The sequence below is a fragment of the Colossoma macropomum genome, unplaced genomic scaffold (genome assembly GCF_904425465.1).
Source record: "Colossoma macropomum unplaced genomic scaffold, Colossoma_macropomum, whole genome shotgun sequence".
Classification (NCBI taxonomy): domain Eukaryota; kingdom Metazoa; phylum Chordata; class Actinopteri; order Characiformes; family Serrasalmidae; genus Colossoma; species Colossoma macropomum.
The window spans coordinates 100916-122382 of NW_023495007.1; the positions used below are offsets into that span (position 1 = coordinate 100916).

The 21467-nt window shown below is 38.1% G+C and overlaps 1 protein-coding gene across 7 annotated transcripts in view; it reads right to left on the reverse strand.

Annotated features, from left to right (window-relative positions):
- auts2a (activator of transcription and developmental regulator AUTS2 a) overlaps nucleotides 1-21467 on the reverse strand; it is a 501485-nt gene that overhangs the window by 64505 nt on the left and 415513 nt on the right. For 6 of the 7 annotated variants that reach the window (XM_036560983.1, XM_036560986.1, XM_036560985.1 and 3 more), the window contains one exon: nucleotides 4799-4847. In XM_036560983.1, the coding sequence (XP_036416876.1) occupies nucleotides 4799-4847 (49 nt within the window). Of the gene's footprint in view, nucleotides 1-4798; nucleotides 4848-6019; nucleotides 6225-21467 lie in introns of those variants that run through there. The other variant, XM_036560988.1, reaches the window with a different exon arrangement.

A 21467-nucleotide genomic window follows, 5' to 3' on the forward strand; every position in this document is an offset into this window, starting at 1 on the left:
TCCTCACAAGAACCAGAAAGTTTGACCATATCAGCCCAGTTTTATCAAATCTACACTGGTTGCCAGTTAAATTTCGCATCAATTACAAAATTCTTTTACTGACTTATAAAGCTCTAAATGGCCTCGCCCCTCAGTACCTAAGTGAACTTCTGTCTTACTATGAACCATTATGCCTACTTAGATGCTGGCTTACTATTAGTACCTAAAATTAATAAAGTTACATTAGGGGGGACAGCCTTCTCATGTTACTTTTCACTGTAGAACCCTTTCCCAAAAAACTTGTGACGCTGTGCAAAACATAAATAAAACCAGAATGCAGTAATGAAATTTAAACCCCATATTTAATTGAAAATAGAAAATGTTGACAAACTAACAAATTTTATTGTTTTTTGAAAAATATATGCCTATTTTAAATTAGATGCCAGCAACATGCTTCAAAAAATTGGGATGGGGCAACAAAAGACTGGTAACATGATTGGGTATAAAAAGAGCATTCCAAAGAGGCTGAGTGTTTCAGAAATAAGAATGGGGAGGGGTTCACCACTTTGTGAAAGACTGCGCAGGTAAATAGTGCAACAATTTAAGAACAACATTTCTCAAAATAAAATGGCAAAGAACTTGGGGATTTCATCATATATGGTACGAAATATCATTAAAAGATTCAAAGAATCTGGAGAAATCTCTGTATAGAACTGACTCTTGGCTGGCCTGATCTTCGGGCTCTAAGGCGGCACCACATTAAAAACAGACACAATACTGTAGTGAGATCACTGCCCTCTAACAAGCATTGTCTGTGTACACAGTTCATTGCTGCAAATGCAAGTTAAAACTGTACCATGCAACGAGGAAATTATATACAAACAAGATCCAGAAACACTGCTGCCTGGGCCCAAGCTCACAGAGCAGAGGGACCATCCAGCTTTTATTAACACATAGTTAAGCCATCTTCCGTGATGATATGGGGTGCATTTGTGCACACGGCACGACTGACTTGCACATCTATGAAAGCACCAATAATGCTGAGTCTATATATATACTAAATTACTGATTGTACTGATTGTTCATAGCAGTTGTAAGTTAGTAATAAAATGGAAAAATGCCAACAAACTATATTTTACTATATTATATTATATTTTAGTCATTTCTGTGTGGAGTTTGCATGTTTGCGTGGGTTTCCTCCGGGTTCTCCAGTTTCCTGCCACAGTCCAAAGGGATGCAGTCAGGTCAATTGGACATGCTAAATTGCCCCTAGGTGTGAGTGTGTGTGTGAATGTGTATCTCTGTCTGTCTGCCCTGCGATGGACTGGTGACCTGTCCAGGGTGTATCCTGCCTTCTGCCCAATGACAGCTGGGATAGGCTCCAGCACCCCACCGCGACCGCGTAAGGATAAGCGGATTAGAGGATGTGTGTGTGTGTGTATATTATATTTTATTATATCTGATGAAATTATGTGATATTAGAGCTATAAAATGCACACTTACTTATTGCTGTCTTGTTTATCAGTTACTGCATCTCATCAAGTGATAACAACAGTTCTTGTTCTATTGCTTTTACATGTAGGCGTACCTACAGACCAGTGTTGTCACCCAGGAACAGATAAAGTAAATATACAAAAATCAGGGCTGCAAAATACAAAACATGTCCCTTTTGTGTTAACTTTTAACAAAATACTGTCACTCTATTATACAGCACTGGTAAAATATCTGTAAAAGGCTCATAACTAAGTTCAAAACTCAAACTACACCACAAATATCATCATATTACCAGTTTATCTTTCTTTATCTTAACCTATTGTTTATTAACAACAAGTATATAAGCATTTAATTTTTGAACAAGTACAAATTGTTTTCATTATTTTACCAATTTATTACTGATTTGTTACTGCTGCAATTACTAATATAGTAACAGCTAAAAAAATAGCATGTCATTTTTAGTTAAATACAACTTATTATGATTTGTAAAGTACTACCATTAAATGAACATTTATATATGGAATTTTTTACTAACATAAATTATATTTTAACATCTGGTATTTTATTACAAATGAAAATTAAATGAACATGCTGAAATTCTAATTACTGTGGCAAACTAAGGCAAAACTGCTTTTATTTTCCTGTTTTGCTTTAATTTTATTTCAGAAATTCAGTGTACACATGCAAAAATTAAACTTCCAATTCAACTTCCAAAACCTACTTTCCACACACAGGACTCTGATTCTCCATGCAGGAAGAAAAAGCCACTTTAAATACAGTGCCAGTTAAATCTGCGAATGTAAAATCTGGCTCAAGCCAGAGGTCTTTAATTCTCCTCTGTCCTCCTACAACAGCAGTTATAAGGTTTGTCATGCTGCTCCATCCAAAGATATGTACATGTGATTTTTTTGCATGTGGGATGGAAACATTGTAGAAAATATAATTTAATCCACAAAATAACATGAAATAATGAAATAATGCATCCATGCATCACATCTCACAAGAGGTAAAATTTGCCTGTAATCCTTGTTTATGAATGAGCAAATGTATTACTGCCATGCTATTTGCTCTTACCATGCAGTAAATTGTACCTGGAGCAGAGACAGATTTTGTTATATAGACGAGAAAAATCTGATTCAGTGGCAGAACACTGACACAGACACAAATTTACTCTGTTGGTGTTTTGAAATAACATGTTTCCTAAATTTGGAGACACTCAAAGAAATCAATACGGTTAAAAATATTTCTCAACAGTCCAGTGTACCTTTTGCCTTTGCCTTTCACTGAGAGCATCAATGAAACAGCAAAAGAGAAAGGTATGGTAAATAGAGAAGGCAGGGCATGGGTAGAGATTGTGGCCTGCAGGGAGAGCAAGATGGGTATCTAGAGGATTATCTGCTTACAGCTTACTCTAATCTTTAATTAAACATGACGGCCTTACTCTTGTTCTTTCTCTGTTAAAGCTTCTAGAAATGTCCATTTTGGTGAATGATCTATAAGCTCAACTCATATCTCAAGCATATTCTAGACACACATGAAGTCCAGCCCCATGCCGACCATTCTGATCAAGAATATACATACATAAAAAGTACAATGTATAAATTATAATACATAGAAAATTCATATATCTAATATAAACAGTTCTTAAATAAACAATATGAATAGAGCAGGGCTTGAAGCCTGATACCTGTAGGCTACCTGTAACTAACAGATGCACCAGTTAGTTGTAGCCAATGGAATAGAGAATACATTATATAGAAGATGGTCTAGATGAGAAAAAGAGCAACATGGCTGACAACTAAGAGCAAGGTGGAAAATAAAGGAAGAATTAGAGAGCAGAAAAAAAGAACTGTACTCTATTTTATGGCCAGACAAACATGTTCCAAGACTTCAACAAACTGACAAAAGCTGTACATGATGGTTTAACATTATTGGAATGCTAACATTACTGAAGTATCATTGTCAGTACTCATACATGCATATCTTTCACAGGTTAAATTTAACAGCAGTTCTTTCAGCTTTGTGAAAGCTTTGGTTCTTATCTTCCCACACTGGTGCAAAAGTTCAAATCAGGGGTGGTGCGCACAAAACACTGTAAACAGGTACACTTTTCACCTCTAATCTTAAGCCAAATACATACTACATTCATACTTTGCTTGCTGTGAATCTCCTCTCTTTATCCAAGACCACGACCAAGAGTTAGAACAGTTGGAAATCCCCTTTATAGACATCCTACAAATAAACATACTTGTCCCCTTTTATCCTCCTGAGCAATACTGTTAAAAATACCAGCAGGATAAATTCTTAAGCCCCTGCATTAAAAAAAGGCTACATCTTCCATGCCATTCGCCTTCCTAATGCACATTAGCATATGGGGAGACTAAGGGAGGGCATAGTGGAGTGGGAAGTGGAGTAGGAAGAGGAGAAAGAAAAGATGCACATTTACATGCAAATTTACTTCTTGGCAGAAGATATGGCTGAGACTATTTGTGTACAGTTTCCCAAGCCAGGGCTTTTCATGGATTGAGAAGGCAACCCTGTGTTGATTTACGCCACAAAGGGTGGTTTAATCCTTTCAAAGGGGTCATAACGGCCACTGTGACATGTTTGTCTCCTAGAGGAAAAGCCATCTATGTTGAGTGCTGACATTCAGCTGCCTGCCTAAGCCCACAAATCAAGCCCTGAAGGCCATCAAAGAGCAGAATGTGGGAAATGGGCTCAGGGCCCAAAGGGAGCAAAGAAAAGGAAGAGGCGGAACAAGGGGTTTGTCGCGATCAGTCAGCCCCTCTTTCGAAAACCTTCCCTGGGGTCAGATCCCTTCAAGCTGCCCTCCCTCCCAAACACCCTGCACGGCACTCCTCAATCTGGTAACACACTACTATGAAGAAATGTAAATTCACAAGAACCAGTCTCCATTATCTGGTGCTGGAAAATGGGCCAGCTCAAATTCCACAGGTATTAGGAGCAAATTGTTGGTATAGGGAAGTGAGCTCATATTGTGTTAAGATCCTTGTCCCCAGTAGCACATGTCCACATAATGTGCTGTCCAGCAACACATATGATGCTCCATTAATTGACAAGAAAATGCAGGTGTCATCAAAATAGAGGCACAATGAGACAGCCACAAATGGCTGACACCATCCATTGGTAGTGCATTTCTGTTTTGTGGTTACATAGTATAAACTATGTAACAACAAAACAGAAATGCACTACCAATAAGTAAGACCAAGTAACAGCATGAAAAAAAAACAAAGCAAAAATGAGAGTCATCACAGTGTGGCATACAGGGATACACACTGAAAACAAATGGGGAAAGGGCACATACCTGTAGCTGCAGCTGTTCTGAAGAATTTCTCAGAGTTGGCATCTGAACCCTGAAAGACAGAGAGAGTTAGTGCATCTGCTTCAGGACGGACCAGGTGGCCTTTATCTTCAAAGGATCGGCGCTACTCGAAAAAGTCCCCACAGTTCTCAAACTCTCCACTTGCTGGCACTGTGGGTCCATGCAAAAACAGCACTCTGCTCTGGAAATCGGCTGAGTGTACTGACATCGCTGTGTTATTGTGCGAACATCCAGTGTTGGCATTTACAAAGAATTTAGGTAATGGAAGCCTATTTCCGCAAGAATGTGGTGTCAACGAGGCACTAGCTAATTTAAACAGATCAGAAGTGAAAGAAACTGACCTATTTCAATCCATCTCTAAGCTATATAAGCCGTGCTCTTCTGACTGAAGCTTGCTATTTAATGCGGGCGGGTGTAAATGCCATTTGAGCTATTAGGATTGACTTACAAATATTTAAATGCTATTCAACATTTGTCAAGGGATTAAGTAATTGCTTAATTTCCAAAATAATAAACAGAGAATTATGCATTATGCATTATTTCATGTAGGCTACTAAGACATTCGTAAAATGAATTTTACAGATGAAAATTAGGCCACTTGTAAAACTCCATAAATTAGGCTTACGTTTACTTCAACTACTTACCTTTTTCGCATGGAGTAAATCATTCCCATTAGTAAAGTGTATAAAAACACAGCTCTGAAAAATTCCCAGGTAGTAAAATTCAGCAAAAGTTTACAGGACCACCGATACAACAACTACTATTACTACTACTACTGCAAAAAAATTTTCTCTCGTTGGTATTACTCTTATTAGCATTATCGTTGTTATTACTGTTATTAACAAGAAAAACAATGTTAATACGAAAAAACACTACCGTATACTCTAGTAGTCTACTAACACGTTTTATATTGTAATGACACGCAAATAATACGCCTCAATCTCTTTTCTGTTTATTTGACGTCAAAATTTCCAAGACAATCGTTCAAATAATGATGTGCAAATGCAAAAGTTTTTCAGTTTTGAAACCAGAACCCCGAACATCTGGGAACATTCATTGCTTCTGGCTTCAGTTCACCACCAACAGCAACATCGTTTCAATCCTTAGCACGGCAACACAAACAATACAAAGCGAAGGGTAATTAAAAACCACGAATTAGTACACTGGTCAGAGAAAAAAGAGAACACGACTGCGTGTAGCTACCTTTTAATGTCGTAGGGTTGGCACGGAAGAAAATAGCAAGCAAAATTCACTTTCGCGGTCTAGTAAACGTGGCCTCCTTTCACATTTTGCTTGTAAAACAGTGTAATCCACAGATAAGTGGCACTCTCCACTCCGTATGAACTGAAGGCAGCCATATGAACTAAGAAGCCTTTCCAAAACCAAAATCCCAACGACGATACACAAAAAGCTACTCTGTCTCTCGGACAAAGGCAGCCATGTGTTTCGCCTATATGAAAACAACAAGAACGCCCACAAGTCAAGAAATCCTTCAAATCGTGTCTCCAAAACTTCCCACACGCAGAAAATTATTTATCTCACGATTTCGCCATGAAAATCCCTTGTTAATAGATCCTCCTTTTTGCGTGCCTTTGTGTCAGGGTACGTTATCTCTCACAGAAAGCGCGAGGCTGTAGAATCCATGCGAGGTTAAAAACCGTCTCCCGTGTGCTATTCTCCAACAGCTCTCGAAGAGCAGAAAATCCAACAAAGCGTATCCGTGTTTCCACTTCCAACGAAGGCGAAACAGAATCGCGTTAAATATCACCAGTAGCCGATGTAGTGCGTCTTTTTTCGGAATGTTTCCAGATAAACGTCCCGTGGTCGTTCGCGGATTTCAGTCGGTTCGGGCACCGCCGGGTACCCTTCGTACCGCAGCGCAGACAAACTCTCAACTCATCCAGCGGCGTGTCTCAGCGATCAACCCCCCGCCCCACCCCCTGCAATCAGATCCTCCCACTTCCTGATTCTAAGCAAACTTAATTCAGCCCCTTCCCCGTGCTCCTCTCACAGACGCAAATCTGAGCAGCGTTTCCCCAAAGCAAAAGCTCTCGTGCGCGGGCCACCACATGAGGGTGTGTTGAGTGTGAGCGTGAATGGGACCTCAGTACAAGATATTGGCACTCGACAAAGAACAGTGAGAGAAGCGGGACGAAGAGAGGGGCGAGGGTGGAGGAGAGAAATTGGACATTGAACGATATTTCTTCTCTAGTCTCTGAGATTATGTCAGCCACAACTGAATTTGCCAGTACAGGGTGTCTACCAATAGGGACCGTAAGGAGAGGCGAGGAAACATGCTCATTTTTAACGGTATGCGTCTCCCTAGCTCTCCGCCAGTCCCAATTTAGAGATTTATGATCTACACAGAGTAGTCAAAGGGTGTCAAGAAGAAACTGAGGGGTGCCATAACGGATGTGTACGGAAGTCCAGAGAGGCCATGAGGTAGTTATAATTTTCTGGACTGTTATTTTGAGATTTTATCTAGAAATAACAAGCTACTTATTTTGTTATCACGAGATAACAAATGTTGTTGTCCTAAGATAATGAGTTATCTTGTGATCTCAAAAATAACAATGTTGTTATCTTGAGATAACGAGTTATTTATCTTGTTATCTTGTTATTTATCAAGATAAAATTATGTTGAAATAAGTTGCTTATCTTGTTATCTCAAGATAATAAAATTGTTATCTTGAAATAACAAGTTACTTATCTTGTTATCTCAAGATAACAATCTAGAAAAATATCAGCTCATGGCCTCTCCGGACTAGATGCGTTACTTTGTTTTGCAAGAAGGCAATATCATTAGATTTTATGACTGATCAGTTTTCCCAGCTCTCCTCTCACTTAGAGCAGGAAGTTGGATCTGTGAGAGACAAACAGCCTTATGGGACCACTGTGCCCAATAGCAGGAGTATAGAAGGGAAGGCACACACATAACTCCCACTTTAGCATTTTTTTTTTTGTTATTGATTTTAGTATGGTTCCTAAATATGAGTTTAACATGCTCATATGGTTCTATTCGTTTGCAGTGTGAAAACACTCTTGGGTGGTTTGGACTTTTGGACCAATTACAATAAGTTGAGGTAGGCTATTGTCACCCATTAAACAATAGAACAAAAAGTAAAAATAAGCAATGATAGCACAAGGGGAGAGCAGGAGATGAAATAATTTAATTGTAATTTGGTCCAATAAAAAAGGCAAAAGTCAACTTCTGAGAGGATGAGAGAGAGGATATTAATTTTTCTCCATTCAAACAGAAAAGGCTACCAGCTGGATTGACAACACGCTGATGTCACGCGCGTGCTCCTCGACAAACCAGTAAGTGTTAAATATAGGGAAATGCAGCCCACATAGGTGATGACGACAGGATGTTGATATGTCATGCAAAGTTCTTTAGTGTGCTTGGTAAATTGCAATGTGCACCCAAAACTAACTGGATCAAATGTATACAATGTAAAAACACACGAACCTTGGTTCAGACCTCATTCCAGACTTTTAGATATGAAAACGCCCTAAGATGAAAGGCCATTCCATTTCTCCCATTTTTCTGAAAAGAAATTATAACATCAGAGCATGTGAGTGGAGTGGAGCAGTAGACATTTCCGCTCCTTGCTCGAAGCATTTCTGTAATCAGCTCCACTTCCGCTCTGGGTTTTCTATTTCCCGCTCCTAGCTCACACAGTATTTTATAACTTACATAATTTATGGCCATTATTAAATGAAAAAAATTGTTAAACATTCTGTGCTATACAGGCTTTTTTTTTGGAAAGTATAGGTTTGAAGTAACAGCCCAAACACAAGCAAGAAAACTGCTGAGGGTAAACAAATGTAAATGCAAATGCAGGCAGATGAAGAAGCAAAAATAGCCTAATGTAAATATTTCATACAACACTGTGATCACATAGGATACAAGTTAATCTGTATAAATCAGGGGTCAGCAACCCAAATGTTAAGAAGAGCCATTCTGTCCTTTCAACAAAAATCAACCACCTTGGGAGCCATAACATTTTATGTCCAATTTACCATCTTGGCTTTTAATATGTCTCAGTATGTGTTAATGTACTATAAAATATAAAATTACGTATAAAAGAAAAGTATAATATAAACAAAAGCAGACTTACTTTGCTCTGCTTTACGCTTTAGCTCAGCTACAGATGCTTTTCTTGCATTTTTGGCAAGACACTTTTCCTCAGAAGTACAGTAAGTAAACAGTTTTCTTGTAAAATATCTTTCAACATTCAATTTTTTACTAGGCTAAGATCAACTTCTCATTTGCCAGCTTCTTGTTCAAATTTTCCTGTTTCACCTTAAATGGTGCCTAAGGTGCCAGAATGTAATTGCTGCACTATTTAGAGTGAAAAGGGAAAATTCAAACAAGAAGCTGGCAAATGTGAAGCTGACTTCAGCTGTGTGACTTTTGCAGATCAAACGTATCAGGGAACGAGCTGGAGTGCTCATAAAAGTCCATTCATCTCCACATTATCGATGTTTGTCTTAAATATTTCTCTTTGTCTTTGTATTAGCTACTAGCTGGACAAGGTTGTTGTCTGCATTGCTATGGTGACCAGCAGTCTGTGCGCCAACCTTCAGGGTTAAAGGTGAGTGAATTAGCAGTTATACATTAACTGTAGTGTTTAAGACCATTTATTGTTAAAACTATGATAGATGTAGAACGATCAGCTGAGCTTTATTTTATGGCAAAAGAGGATTATTTTATTTTTGCCTAAAAATATAATTCTGCTGTGGAGCTGCAACAGGGCAGTAAAAGAGCTGCAGGTTGTTGACCCCTAGTTGCTGATGTGCCAAGGCTTTATTTTAGGGTGCCTTTCCTCCTCTCCACCTTTGTACTCCACCTCTTCCAGATTAAAAAAAGTTGGGTTACTGATACTAATTGGAAAGTTGGCTAAACTTACACATTTACAGGAATGTCTATTAATCTGCATTGTCCCTGTACATGTAAAACTGAATAAAGTACATTAAAGTTCAGGGTCCAACTCAGGACCATAGAGATCATCTTAACAGCAGTTCTCAGAGAGAAGAACAATCAAAATTTCTTGTCCCAGCCTCAGTAAGGACCTGCTTGTGATTCATCTGAATCAGACAATCACTTTTGGAAGGCTACACACAGATTATTCCTGCAACAGTGTGCTGTATATGAAGCTGTGTCTTACCAATAAACAGAGTGTTGAGAGAAACCACAGATGTTTAAACAGCATTGATTGGATGTGCACTGTGGGACTGACTTAATGTTTGTTAAAGAGCAGAGACGAATTACCGAATCACTCAGCTAAGATTATCCATATGTTGGCCTTATTATTAATAACATCTCCAAAACTGACCACTTTTACTGATCATCTCTGTCAGTTGAGTGAGTAATGATGTAGCAATATTATAGTTACAAGTTGTAACCTAACAATTACATGCTCATTTTCCAGTTGTTTCTAGAAAAGAATAAATAATAAATCAGTAATTGTAGCATTAACAGGTCAGTCATAAATCTGAAAAAATAATGGAATCAGTAATTATCTGTAAACAAAATGTTTATTTTCCAGTTAACACAAAACTATAAGTAATATTAAACAATTAATCAGTCGTTCTAGCCCCCCTTTATTGTTTCTTACATTTTATATTATATAGTGTCCAGCTCTTACAGGATATCTGTTTATTCAACATATCACCTCAGTACTTTTAAATCATTGTAGGTTTTGATAATATTATAGATATTTCCCCCAAAAGAATGAAGTAATTCTGCTGAAATGTTGCAGTATTAGTGCTGTAAAACATTAATTCACTTGTTTCATACTTATGTATTTAAACGGTCAGGTGCAATGTGATGTACAGGCACAGTTACCACTTGAAATTAAGTGAAAATAGATGGTATTATAGCTGTAAAATACAAACTTACTTTTTTCCATCATCTTTCTCAGTTACTGCATCTCATATCAGGTGATTACGTAAGTTCTTTATAATAATGTGGTTAGCCACACTGAAATTATAACTGCAATCATATTATGAACATTACTTCAGTATAATCATGCATGGTTGCTGTATTACTTTTACATGTAGACCCACCTACAGACGGTGTAATAACTCAGGAACAGATTAGGTAAATATACTGCGATTACACAAAATCAGGCTTGGAAAATGCAACATCACATTCCTTTTATGTTACAAGTTAACGGACTTACTCAATTATAAATCACAAATCTCGCAAAGTGGTCTGAAATTATTTTATACTCATTCCGCACCACATATTTCTTGCACAACATATTTAACTGTCTTTGTCTTATTATTTACTATTTACTAGAAAATTAGCTTGTAATTTTTAGGTTTGTACACTTTGTTACCATTATTTTACCAATTTATTACCCAACCTGTTACCACTACAATTACTAACTTATTATTTATTAACAACCAGAGCTCTCCTTCCTAAATGCATATTGTTAGGTTCAGCCAAAGCCTGTAATTACTATTCACTGTTCAAGAGCCCAGTTTTCTCAGTAAAAATGACAATTATTTTAATTCAAATAAAATATTAAAAGAAAATAAGTAGCCTAAACAATAAACATTGTGTCACCAAGAAAAAGGAGGGAAAAGCACTTGATGCATTGTGCCCATTTCACACAGAGGATATTACAAATATTTACATGCCTGTCCTAAAAATAAAATTATACATATAGACCATTTCCCACCATTGCTGACATTCTGATCTTTTATTCCTTTGTTGGATACTCAGTTTTACACAATATTAGTGGCATCTAGAAATCTGTTTTTAGGTTATATCAGTACCATTACAAAAACAAACTCTCCCTACACTTACTTTTTCACTCTATTTAAAATTTTACTAAGAAGTGTAACAAGGGAACAACACATATAAAGAATTAAATGAACTTTGACTGGTGCTTGAAAATATCCTGTCCTATATCATTCAGATCTAATAATACTCTGAACACTGGCTGACAGAAGACAATAGTGGCCATAGTGGCTCTGGGTGGCTATTGTGACTTTTGAGTTAGTAGATTTAGCATGATTTAGAACACGACAGTATCAACAGCAGTGCTGAGAGGATAAAAGAGCTTAACGGAGGCAACAAGTTGAGTGTCCAAAAAATAGAGGGATCTGCATTCCTGCTTTCCCACCAGCATTGGCTGTTGGAGAAGACAGAATTTCAGAGCTTTACAAGTTTGACTGTTCGGTTGGTTATACCACATATTTCATCTGTAATCTGCCACAGATACTACTAGTACTATAGACAGGCAAGGTATTAAAATCTGTGTTTGTGTGTGTGCATGTTTATGGTGAAACTTTATTAACTTGACACCAAAAACCATGATTCTTTTTAGAGGTAAGTAGGATGTAAGAAGTCAACAAAGTGTTACATATGTAAGTTACTCAGAAAAAAAAACACACACAACAGAACATTTCTGAGTTCCACAATGAGATATATGCAGACTGTATATAGATGACATATTGAAAATTGACAACTGAGGTGAAAGTCATCAGTAGAATTATTTCTCAATACAGTTAATTTCATAATTCATATTTCATTCACAATTCAACCAAATATTTCTCTTATGTGGTACAGAATCTTGTATGCAGTGTGTAATCAACTTTACTGTTTTGACAACACCTCTTGTGTCTCTCATAACTCGCATGTCCAGCCATACACATCATATTAATCTGTCACTCACATAACAGGGCAGACACACAGCACATGTAAATCCTGACAATGCCCATAAGGATAAGCAGCACACACACGCACGCGCACACACACACACACACACACACACACACACACATACTTCAATCATGATTAATGATGAACAGTGTCCAAATTCCCTAATGCTTTTGTTTTTTGTTTTGACCAAGTCCATATCCAATGCCTATGGTTTTGGAGTGAAATTTTTATTGAGCACATGTGGATATGCTGTTTGGGTGTCCAAAAACCTTTGGAAATGTTGTTTATATTTCTGCATTTTTGCTATGCTTTAACACTGTTTTCCATTGACCAACTCTGTATGAAGTGCAGGACTGACAAATGAGTTCAGACTAGTTACATTCTTACAATGTCTGCAAAATTCCACACATGGTATTGCCTCAGGGTTCAAATTTAAGGACCAGTCAAGTCAAAGTCAGAAGTCGAATGGTCTTTGTCATTCCTCAAAATAACTAGTATACAGTGGAATGTAAGGTCACTCTTTAGGCCCCATGGTGCAACACATAACAGCAGCAACACTTTAAACAGGACTACATAGCGTGCAGACAGTGTATATAAAAGGATATCATCTTCAGCAAAGCACCATCTTTTATTCTCTCTCTCTATCTCTGTAATAAATTTGGAATAGGGGACAAATCTTGTTGACAAGGAAATGTGTATGCGTGGGCATATATTTGTGGGTGTGAAAGAGAGAAACAGTGAGAGATAAGGGGGTTCAGCTCATTTTAAGGCAAATTCACCTTTCTCAGGGAAAATGTCATTAATTTTTTCTGTATTCTACAATGACAGAGAGATAAGACTACATAACACATAGCAACCATATAAGGGATAATAACGAAGAGTGATAAAGTGAAAAAGGGGTAAAGAAGACAAAAATATAAACAGATTTAGGAGAACAGTGAGGCTGAGTGTAGGAAATAGAGAAATAGTTATTTACAACTAATTACAATAGGAAATTGTCAGGGAGCAGAGTATTAAAATCTGTTTGACCCACCACTGCCTAAGGAAGCCTGGAGCACTTGGAAAAGCTGCATCACCACTGTGGCAGTAGGCCCTCCTCTTTCCCCTTTCAGTAGCCTTGTCAGTACAGGCTCCACTGGACTTCAATGCTCTGAAGTAGGGGTCTGATAATAGGCTCTCTAGAGGATATGAGATGGCTGCCATCCTCAAAAGTGGAGCAGACAGACAGGTAGGAGCCAAAGACTAAGAGAGACAATGAATGACACAAAACCACCCCTCCATAACATCAAACACATCAGCTGACATGAATAAGCACTGAAGTGTGCATAGTATGTGTACACATGGATGCTTAAGCCAATATAGAGGAAAGACTGGGTGCTTAGTTAAGTGTTGAGGTCATCAAAGATGGGCAAAGAATAGGGAATCCACTTTGAAGCCTTTGGCATTTACATATTTCATGTCCATCTGAAGAGTGTCTCTAGAGAGCTTCATGTTTTGGTCTGCAGTGGCCTTTCATTTGTTTCCAAGTAAGGGCCAGGGAGCCAGCAGTGCCCTGTCGCACAAGGAGATCTGAGGAGAAGGCATCCCTCTCACAAAGCCTCATGCCTTACTACTGAACCCATTTTATTACACACAACACAACATTTAAACATTTACTAATAAGTGTGTTTTAGGCCTGCAGCAGAGAACAACAACATATTTATGCTTATCAGCATAAGCCATATTCATCAAAAATGCTATTCACTGTCTCACCAAACAGCATATTGCACTCACACACACAGAAAACATATTTAACTTAAAAAATATTTAAGTTGCTTACATTTGTTTATTTATATACATTTATTTGCATATACATCTATATGTTATTGAAATAATATTGTCTGCACATGCTCTTATGCCATTATGTCCTGTCAGAGCCCACTGACACACAATATGCTTTACCCTTTTCAGTGACAGTAAACCTATTTCCGTGTGTCTTGACTCCATCTCCTGTGCTTGTCTGACGTAGTGTTTCTTATGGTTGATTTGTAAGTGCTGCTCTGTGTGTGTTGTGGGATGCCTTATTTGTCTGGTTGTAATAGAAATGGATCTGAGAAAGGCCACACTAGGCCAGCTGCAGCATTCCTCTCATCCCTGTACAAACTCACCTCATGAAGCCAGCGTAATTGTGGCAATTTTGAGAAAAAGAGAGAGATAGACAGGCAGAGAGACAGACAAAGAGATAGCTATGTGTGGAGGTGGCTCTTGATGTCTGTAAGCAGTAATTCTAAGCAGCATAATTAGTACTGTGATTTTTCTTTTTAAGTTACTTTCTTTCTATTCTGAAGTTCATATGATCATATGACTGGTCTGAGTGGTAGTGCTGAGTCTCTCTTCCTTTAATCTTGGTCCACAAGACCAATCATCAGTGCAAATGCTGAATCTGGTCTAGCTTTGTATTCAAATCAGTTATTGACAGAAGTACTTGCTTCTGTGTCTCCTGCCTTACTACAACAGAGATATTCATTAACAACTGCACTGTACAAAGCCTGTTGTCAAAATTGCCATCTAGGCAAGGCTAGGCTGGGACTTCACAGCGCTACAATAAAATCATCTCCTAGTATCCTGTGGCCACCTGACAAGGACAGCAAGGACAAAGATTTACAACAAATGGCGACGAGGTTGGGATCACGGTGATCTCCTTCTTTGACTGTTGAAAATGGTGAGTGAGACCTGAGGAAAAATGAAATTAACTGGCAAGCAGAAGACAGTCAGTTTGTGTCTTGTCTTGTTTTTTGTTGTTTTGAAGGGGATTGAAGGGAATTCTGTGGCAACGTTCCCAAGCTAAACATACAGGAGCACATTTCAGCTTGGCTAATGGAGGCACCTCTTTACAATGCATGCTTGTAAAGAGGGTCATAAGCAGAGATAGAGACAGTGTTTCCCACAGATTTGAAATATACTTTGGTGCTGAAGCAGGGAGCATGGGGGTACAGGGAGACTGTAACTGTAAAGCATAAATAAAGAAAAAGATCCTAACTTTTTTTGTTTTGTTTTGTACAATGATTTGCAATGGTATTACAAATACATGGTTTTTCATTTACAAGACAATGCCTGTAAGCATGTAAGACTTTTACAGGCTTTAACTATTTACAGGCTTAATTAATGTCTTTATGTCTTGTTTGAATGCAAGTGATGTATTTTTTCCCCTGTGAAATTATACACTGTCGGGTAATTGTATATAAAAATTGATGGTCTGGCCTGCTGGCTCAGACCTTAAGTTTTTTTAGTACTGCAAAAGATGACAATTAAGATATGGTTCTGAAACTTTTTGCTCTGTTAGGCCACACTACAGCCTTCAAGCCATTTTTTATATACTGTGACAGGGAAATAACAGTGAACTGAAATGTTTTATGACTGAAAGAAGAAACCATAATCACTGGCAAAAGAGGTTAAACAAGTAAAAAATTATGATGTGCTGTAAATGCATAATTTCTTTTAAACAAACATTGACTGCAGAAATGACCAAAATTCACTGCTCTCAGATATAGCCATTTCTTCAGACTGTATTTCAGTAAGGCTTAAGCTAGCTTAATGAATGCAAAGCACTTCTCTGACACAGTGAATTTGCACACATCAGCGTACCTGAATTACGAGTCTCTCCTCTTCCGCCTTGGGCAGCTTCTTGTTAAAATAATTCTCAATTCTAGTATTTTAAAATAAGTATTAGATGTATTGATTGTGTAACTGCATTTAGACATTCTTTCAAACTAAGAGAAAGCAAATTCAGTCAGGACAGCTTTGCTACGTATGTGTGGTAGTCAGCTTTATGTACAACCCTACTTCCAAAAAAGACTGTGCAAAATGTAAATAAAAACAAAATGCAATTATGTACAAATCATTTAAACCCCATATTTAATTGAAAATAGTACAAAGACAACATATCAAATGTTGAAACTGAGAAATTGTATTGTTTTTTGAAAAATATTTGCCCATTTTGAACTCAATGCCAACGACACCTTCCAAAAAAGTTGGGCCGGCGACAACAAAAGGCCGGTAAAGTTGTGTAATGCTAAAAAAACATCCGGTGGTTGATTGGCAACAGGTCAGTAACATGATTGGGTACAAAAAGAGCATCCCAGAGAGGCTGAGTCTTTCAGAAGTAAAGATGAGGAGGGGTTCACCACTCTGTGAAAGACTGCACGAGCAAATAGTGCAACAATTTAAGAATAATGTTTCTCAACGTAAAACAGCAAAGAACTTTTGCTTTTCATCATCTATGGTACATAATATCATTAAAAGATTCAGAGAATCTGGAGAAATCTCTGTATGCAAGGTACAAGGCCAAAAACCAGTATTTTCTGGCCATGATCTTTGGGCCTTCAGACGGCACTGCATTAAAAACAGACATGATTCTGTAGTGGAAATCACTGCATGGGCTCAGGAACACTTCTGAAATCCACTGTCTGTGAAAACAGTTCATCGCTGCACCCACAAATGCAAGTTAAAACTCTAAAACGCAAAGAAGAAACCATATATAAACAGGATCCAGAAATGCTGTCACCTTCTCTGGGCCCAAGTTCATTTAAGATGGACTGACATGAAGAGGAAAAGCGTCCTGTGGTCTGACAAATCAACATTTGAAATTCTTTTTGGAAATCATGCACACTGTGTCCTCCGGGCTACAGACCGCTCAGTTTGTTATCAGTTCACAGTTCAAAAGCCAGTATTCATGATGGTATAAGGGTGCATTAATGCACATGGCATGGGTGACACCATTAATGCTGAATGATATATACATGTTTTGGCAACATATGGTGCCATCCAGATGACATCTTTTAAAGGCAAGGCCTTGATTATATCAGCAAGTCAATGACAAACCACAGTCTGCATGTATTGCAACAGCATTGCTCCGTATTAAAAGAGACTGGGGGCTAAAGTGGCCTGCCTGCAGTCCCGACCAGTCACCAACTGAAAATATTTGGCCTATTATGAAATGAAAAATATGACAAAGGAGACCCCAAACTGTTGAGCAGCTGAAATCCTATATCAACGAAGAATAGGAAAACACTTCACAATTCTACAGCAATTGGTCTCTTCAGTTCCCAAATGCTTACAGAGTGTTGTTAAAAGAAGAGGTGACGTAACACAGTGGTAAACATGCCCCCGTCCCAACTTTTTTGGAAAAGTGTTGTTGGCAACCAATTCAAAAAACAATAAAATTTCTCAGTTCCATCATTTGATATGTTGCCTTTGTAGTATTTTCCTTCAAAAATATGGTTTACATATCATTGCATTCTATTTTTACTTACATTTTACATTTTAACTTTTTTGCAAATGGCATTGTAATTGTATGTGAGGGCTGCTCTTGCTACTCATGCTTTTTCGTTGTGTCCTTCACCTTCTCTTACCCTCTCATTTCCCCATTTGGGGCTGTGTTAACGTAATCTGCTTTTTTGAAACGGATGAATGAAAATGCACAACATTTTTTTTAATGGTTAATATTTACTTTGGCAGGTATCCATATACCTAGGTACATGTGAGAAAATACGGGTTACAGTGTTTTTTCAATTAACACCCATATATACTACTACTCTTGGGCGGCACAGTGGCACTGTCACCTAACAGCAAGAAAGGCCTGGGTCCGATTCCCGGGCAACCAGGGTCCTTTCTGTTATGGAGTTTGCATGTTCTCTCTGCGTGGGTTTCCTCTGGGTGCTCTAGTTTCCTCCCACAGTCAAAGACATGTGATTAGGCCAATTGGAGATGCTAAATTGCCCCTAGGTGTCAGTGTGTGTGTGTATGTATATGTCTGTGTGTCTGCCGTGCGATGGACTGGCAACCTGTCCAGGGTGTATCCTGCCTTTCCCGAGCTGCAAAATGCAGCAAAAGCTTTCATCAAAATGACAACATGGGTGCTACATTTCATAAACGCGCTGCAAATACAGAAAACACATGAAAACTTCTGAAACGCTGCAAAGCCCGTCACAACACAACGGAAGTGAGCCACAACACAACAGAAATGTCTCTGGAATACTCAGCGGGCTCAAAGGGGATGGAATATCTATGATTGAAAATCACTAAGCAGATAAGACCGTGGCACTCACATCCCCAGTTCATGGTTAACCTGGCTGGCTGGTCTGCTATCTGACATGTCATAGCTGTACTGTGGTAGTCATCTGGTATTTCTAGTTAAACGTTTACAGTTACATTCTACAGCTACTTCCCTGTATGATACCAATAATCTACTCAAATAAAAGTCCATTTTTACCAGTGAATGTTTATGCTGCACAGAATTAAAAAGTCTGAATGGCTCCGTCCTCTCTGAGTGTCCTCCAGAAACACATCCGTTGTGTTGTGACTGGCTTATCAGTGTTTGTGAAGTTGCATGTGTTTTCTGTATTTGCAGCGCGTTTATGAAATGTAGAGTTGGTGTCGTCATTTTGATGAAAATGCTTTCTGAGTTTGCAGAGTGTCTGCAAATTTGCAGCATGTTTGTAAAATGCAGAGCCATGTTGTCATTTTGATGAGAGTGCTTTCTGTGTTTGGCAGCTCGTTTTTTAGGGTTCAAGCACGCAGTGTGTACAACCCTATTGGAATTGTCAAGATTTTTAAGGTTCAAGCACGCAGTGCGTAGAACCCTATTGTATTTGCTCGGATTTGCAAGGAATCAGCCCAGTCGGCCACAAGGGGGCGCTATAGCGCAGAAAAATCATTTTTGCCTAATAACTCCTAAACCAGATTTTTCCCAGACAAGACACATTTTTTCACATTTTTTTCCTGGTTCTATGGGTCCAAACAAACAACTTTGCCATTTGGACCATTTCGCTCCGCCCACTTAGATTTTGAGCTAATTTACATAATATGCGAAACCTACTTTGCAAACTAGTCCTACAATTTTTGCCCAATCCTCAAGTAATTGTTGGTGTCAAAAAATTCAGACGAGCCTGAAGGTCAATAATTATCAAAAACATTTTGACTTTTCTAAACAACATGGCTGCCATATGCAAATGAACCCTTCTGGATAAATTCAAAATAATTCAGAATTAATTTAAAATTCTGTAACTCAACAACCCTTCAGCCAAAAAATTTCAAACTTGAGAGCCACATTTGGGAGAAGATTCTGAGGTAGCCAATCGATTTTTGTGCGCATATGTCATTAGGGGGCGGAGTTAATGCTACGTGGCTGTTTCTCAGCATCTGTACATACGATCAGGCTGAAACTTTGCAGATACCATCTGATGGCCAGACTATAAGTGAATGCATAAAGACAATTTGATTAATTGAAGTACATAGTCGCCATCGGCCAATCAGCATTTAGCAGGCTTTTGACAGGCTTAACATTGACCAATCATCATGAAACTTGAATGATCTCTACATATAGCCAATTTCTAACAACCAATAAAGTTTGAAAAAAATTGACCACTGGGGGGCGCTATTCATAAAAATTAACATATTATTACATATTATTACTATTTTATTACAAGTTTGCTTGAACATCCTTGTGTATCATATGTAGTACGTTATTCCAAACAATTTTGCAAATGCATATTTATTACAAAACTGCATAGTTTTTTTGTAATCGGTAACTGTTTAGAAAGCCTACTTTTCAAACTAGTCCCTGGATTTTGATCCAATCTTTTCGAACTTGGTTTGGAAAAATTCTTTGGCATGTGTAGGTAAATAATTATCAAAAACATTTTGACTTTTCTACTCAGGGTCGTTTGGATCAATCAATTAATTACTGCGACCATGGCATTGTTAGCTTGATTAGCTATAACTCATCAGTCATTGGTCAGATCCTGTCCACTTTCACTGAGCTCATACTTTAGTCCTATGTTTCAACTTTTCATCTTTTTCAACTTTACTCATATTTTTGCCTGTAACTTTTGATCAGAGTGAGACAGAGACAAAATTCTTTTTTCTGCTGATTCCTTGGGACGTGCTGAACAAGGGCATCCAAGTCAATTTTTGCCCCAGCCCCTTAGTTTTTGAGCTAATTTGCATAATGTGAAAAACCTATTCTTGCGAACTAGTCTCTGGATTTTTTGCCAATTTTTATCAAATTAGTACCATAAGATTCAGAAGACACTGATCATCAATAATTATCAAAAAGATATTGACTTTTCTACTCAGGATCATGTGGATCAATCAATTAATTACTGCGGCCATGGCATTGCTAGCCTGATCAGCCATAACTCATCAGCATTCATTGGTCAGATCATCTCCAAACTTTGTGTATTTATACAAATTGAGACTGTAATGGAGCATGCCAAGTTTGGTCCAGATAGGCCTTTAGGGGGCGCTTTAGCACTCAAAAACACTTAAAAATCAATTGAAATGCTATTACAATGTTATTACAAGGTCGACATATAAACAATTGGTGCCATGTGACTCAGTTCACTCACATGAACAACTTTCTGATTACATGTTATGTCAAAAATTGCACTGCTTGTCTTTTATTTTGGCTTATTCATTCAAAGATTTCACTATACAAAGACTTATTATACAAAGGTCAAAAGGTCATTCTGACCAAAACTTGGTGAACGTCTTTGGATATAGTCCCTGATCAAGAATGATACCATACTGTGGCCTTTTCACTAATTCTGACCCACTTTCACTGAGCTCCTCACACCAATAGGGCCTCTTATGAGTGCACTGGGCCTCATTATGGCCTACGTGAAATCAATGGCTTAAATATAGAACCAATCCACTGTGGAAGTGCTACTATGTGAAAAATGCTGCCATTAGTCATGTAGTTTTGACATCTATGACGACAACCTCTTGAATGTTCTACAAAGCAGTGTAGATCAGTACATATTAATGTAAAGCTATAATGTGTTTAAAGACCTCTACTCTTTGTTTAAGGCAACTGAAGGCCTTTTGATGAACTGACTTCCTATCAATTCTATTCACTCTACCTATGAATAAGACCCACAGCTTGAGGCCTTTTTAGGCCTAATGGGCTAAACAAGAAGCTTGAGGCCTTTTCAG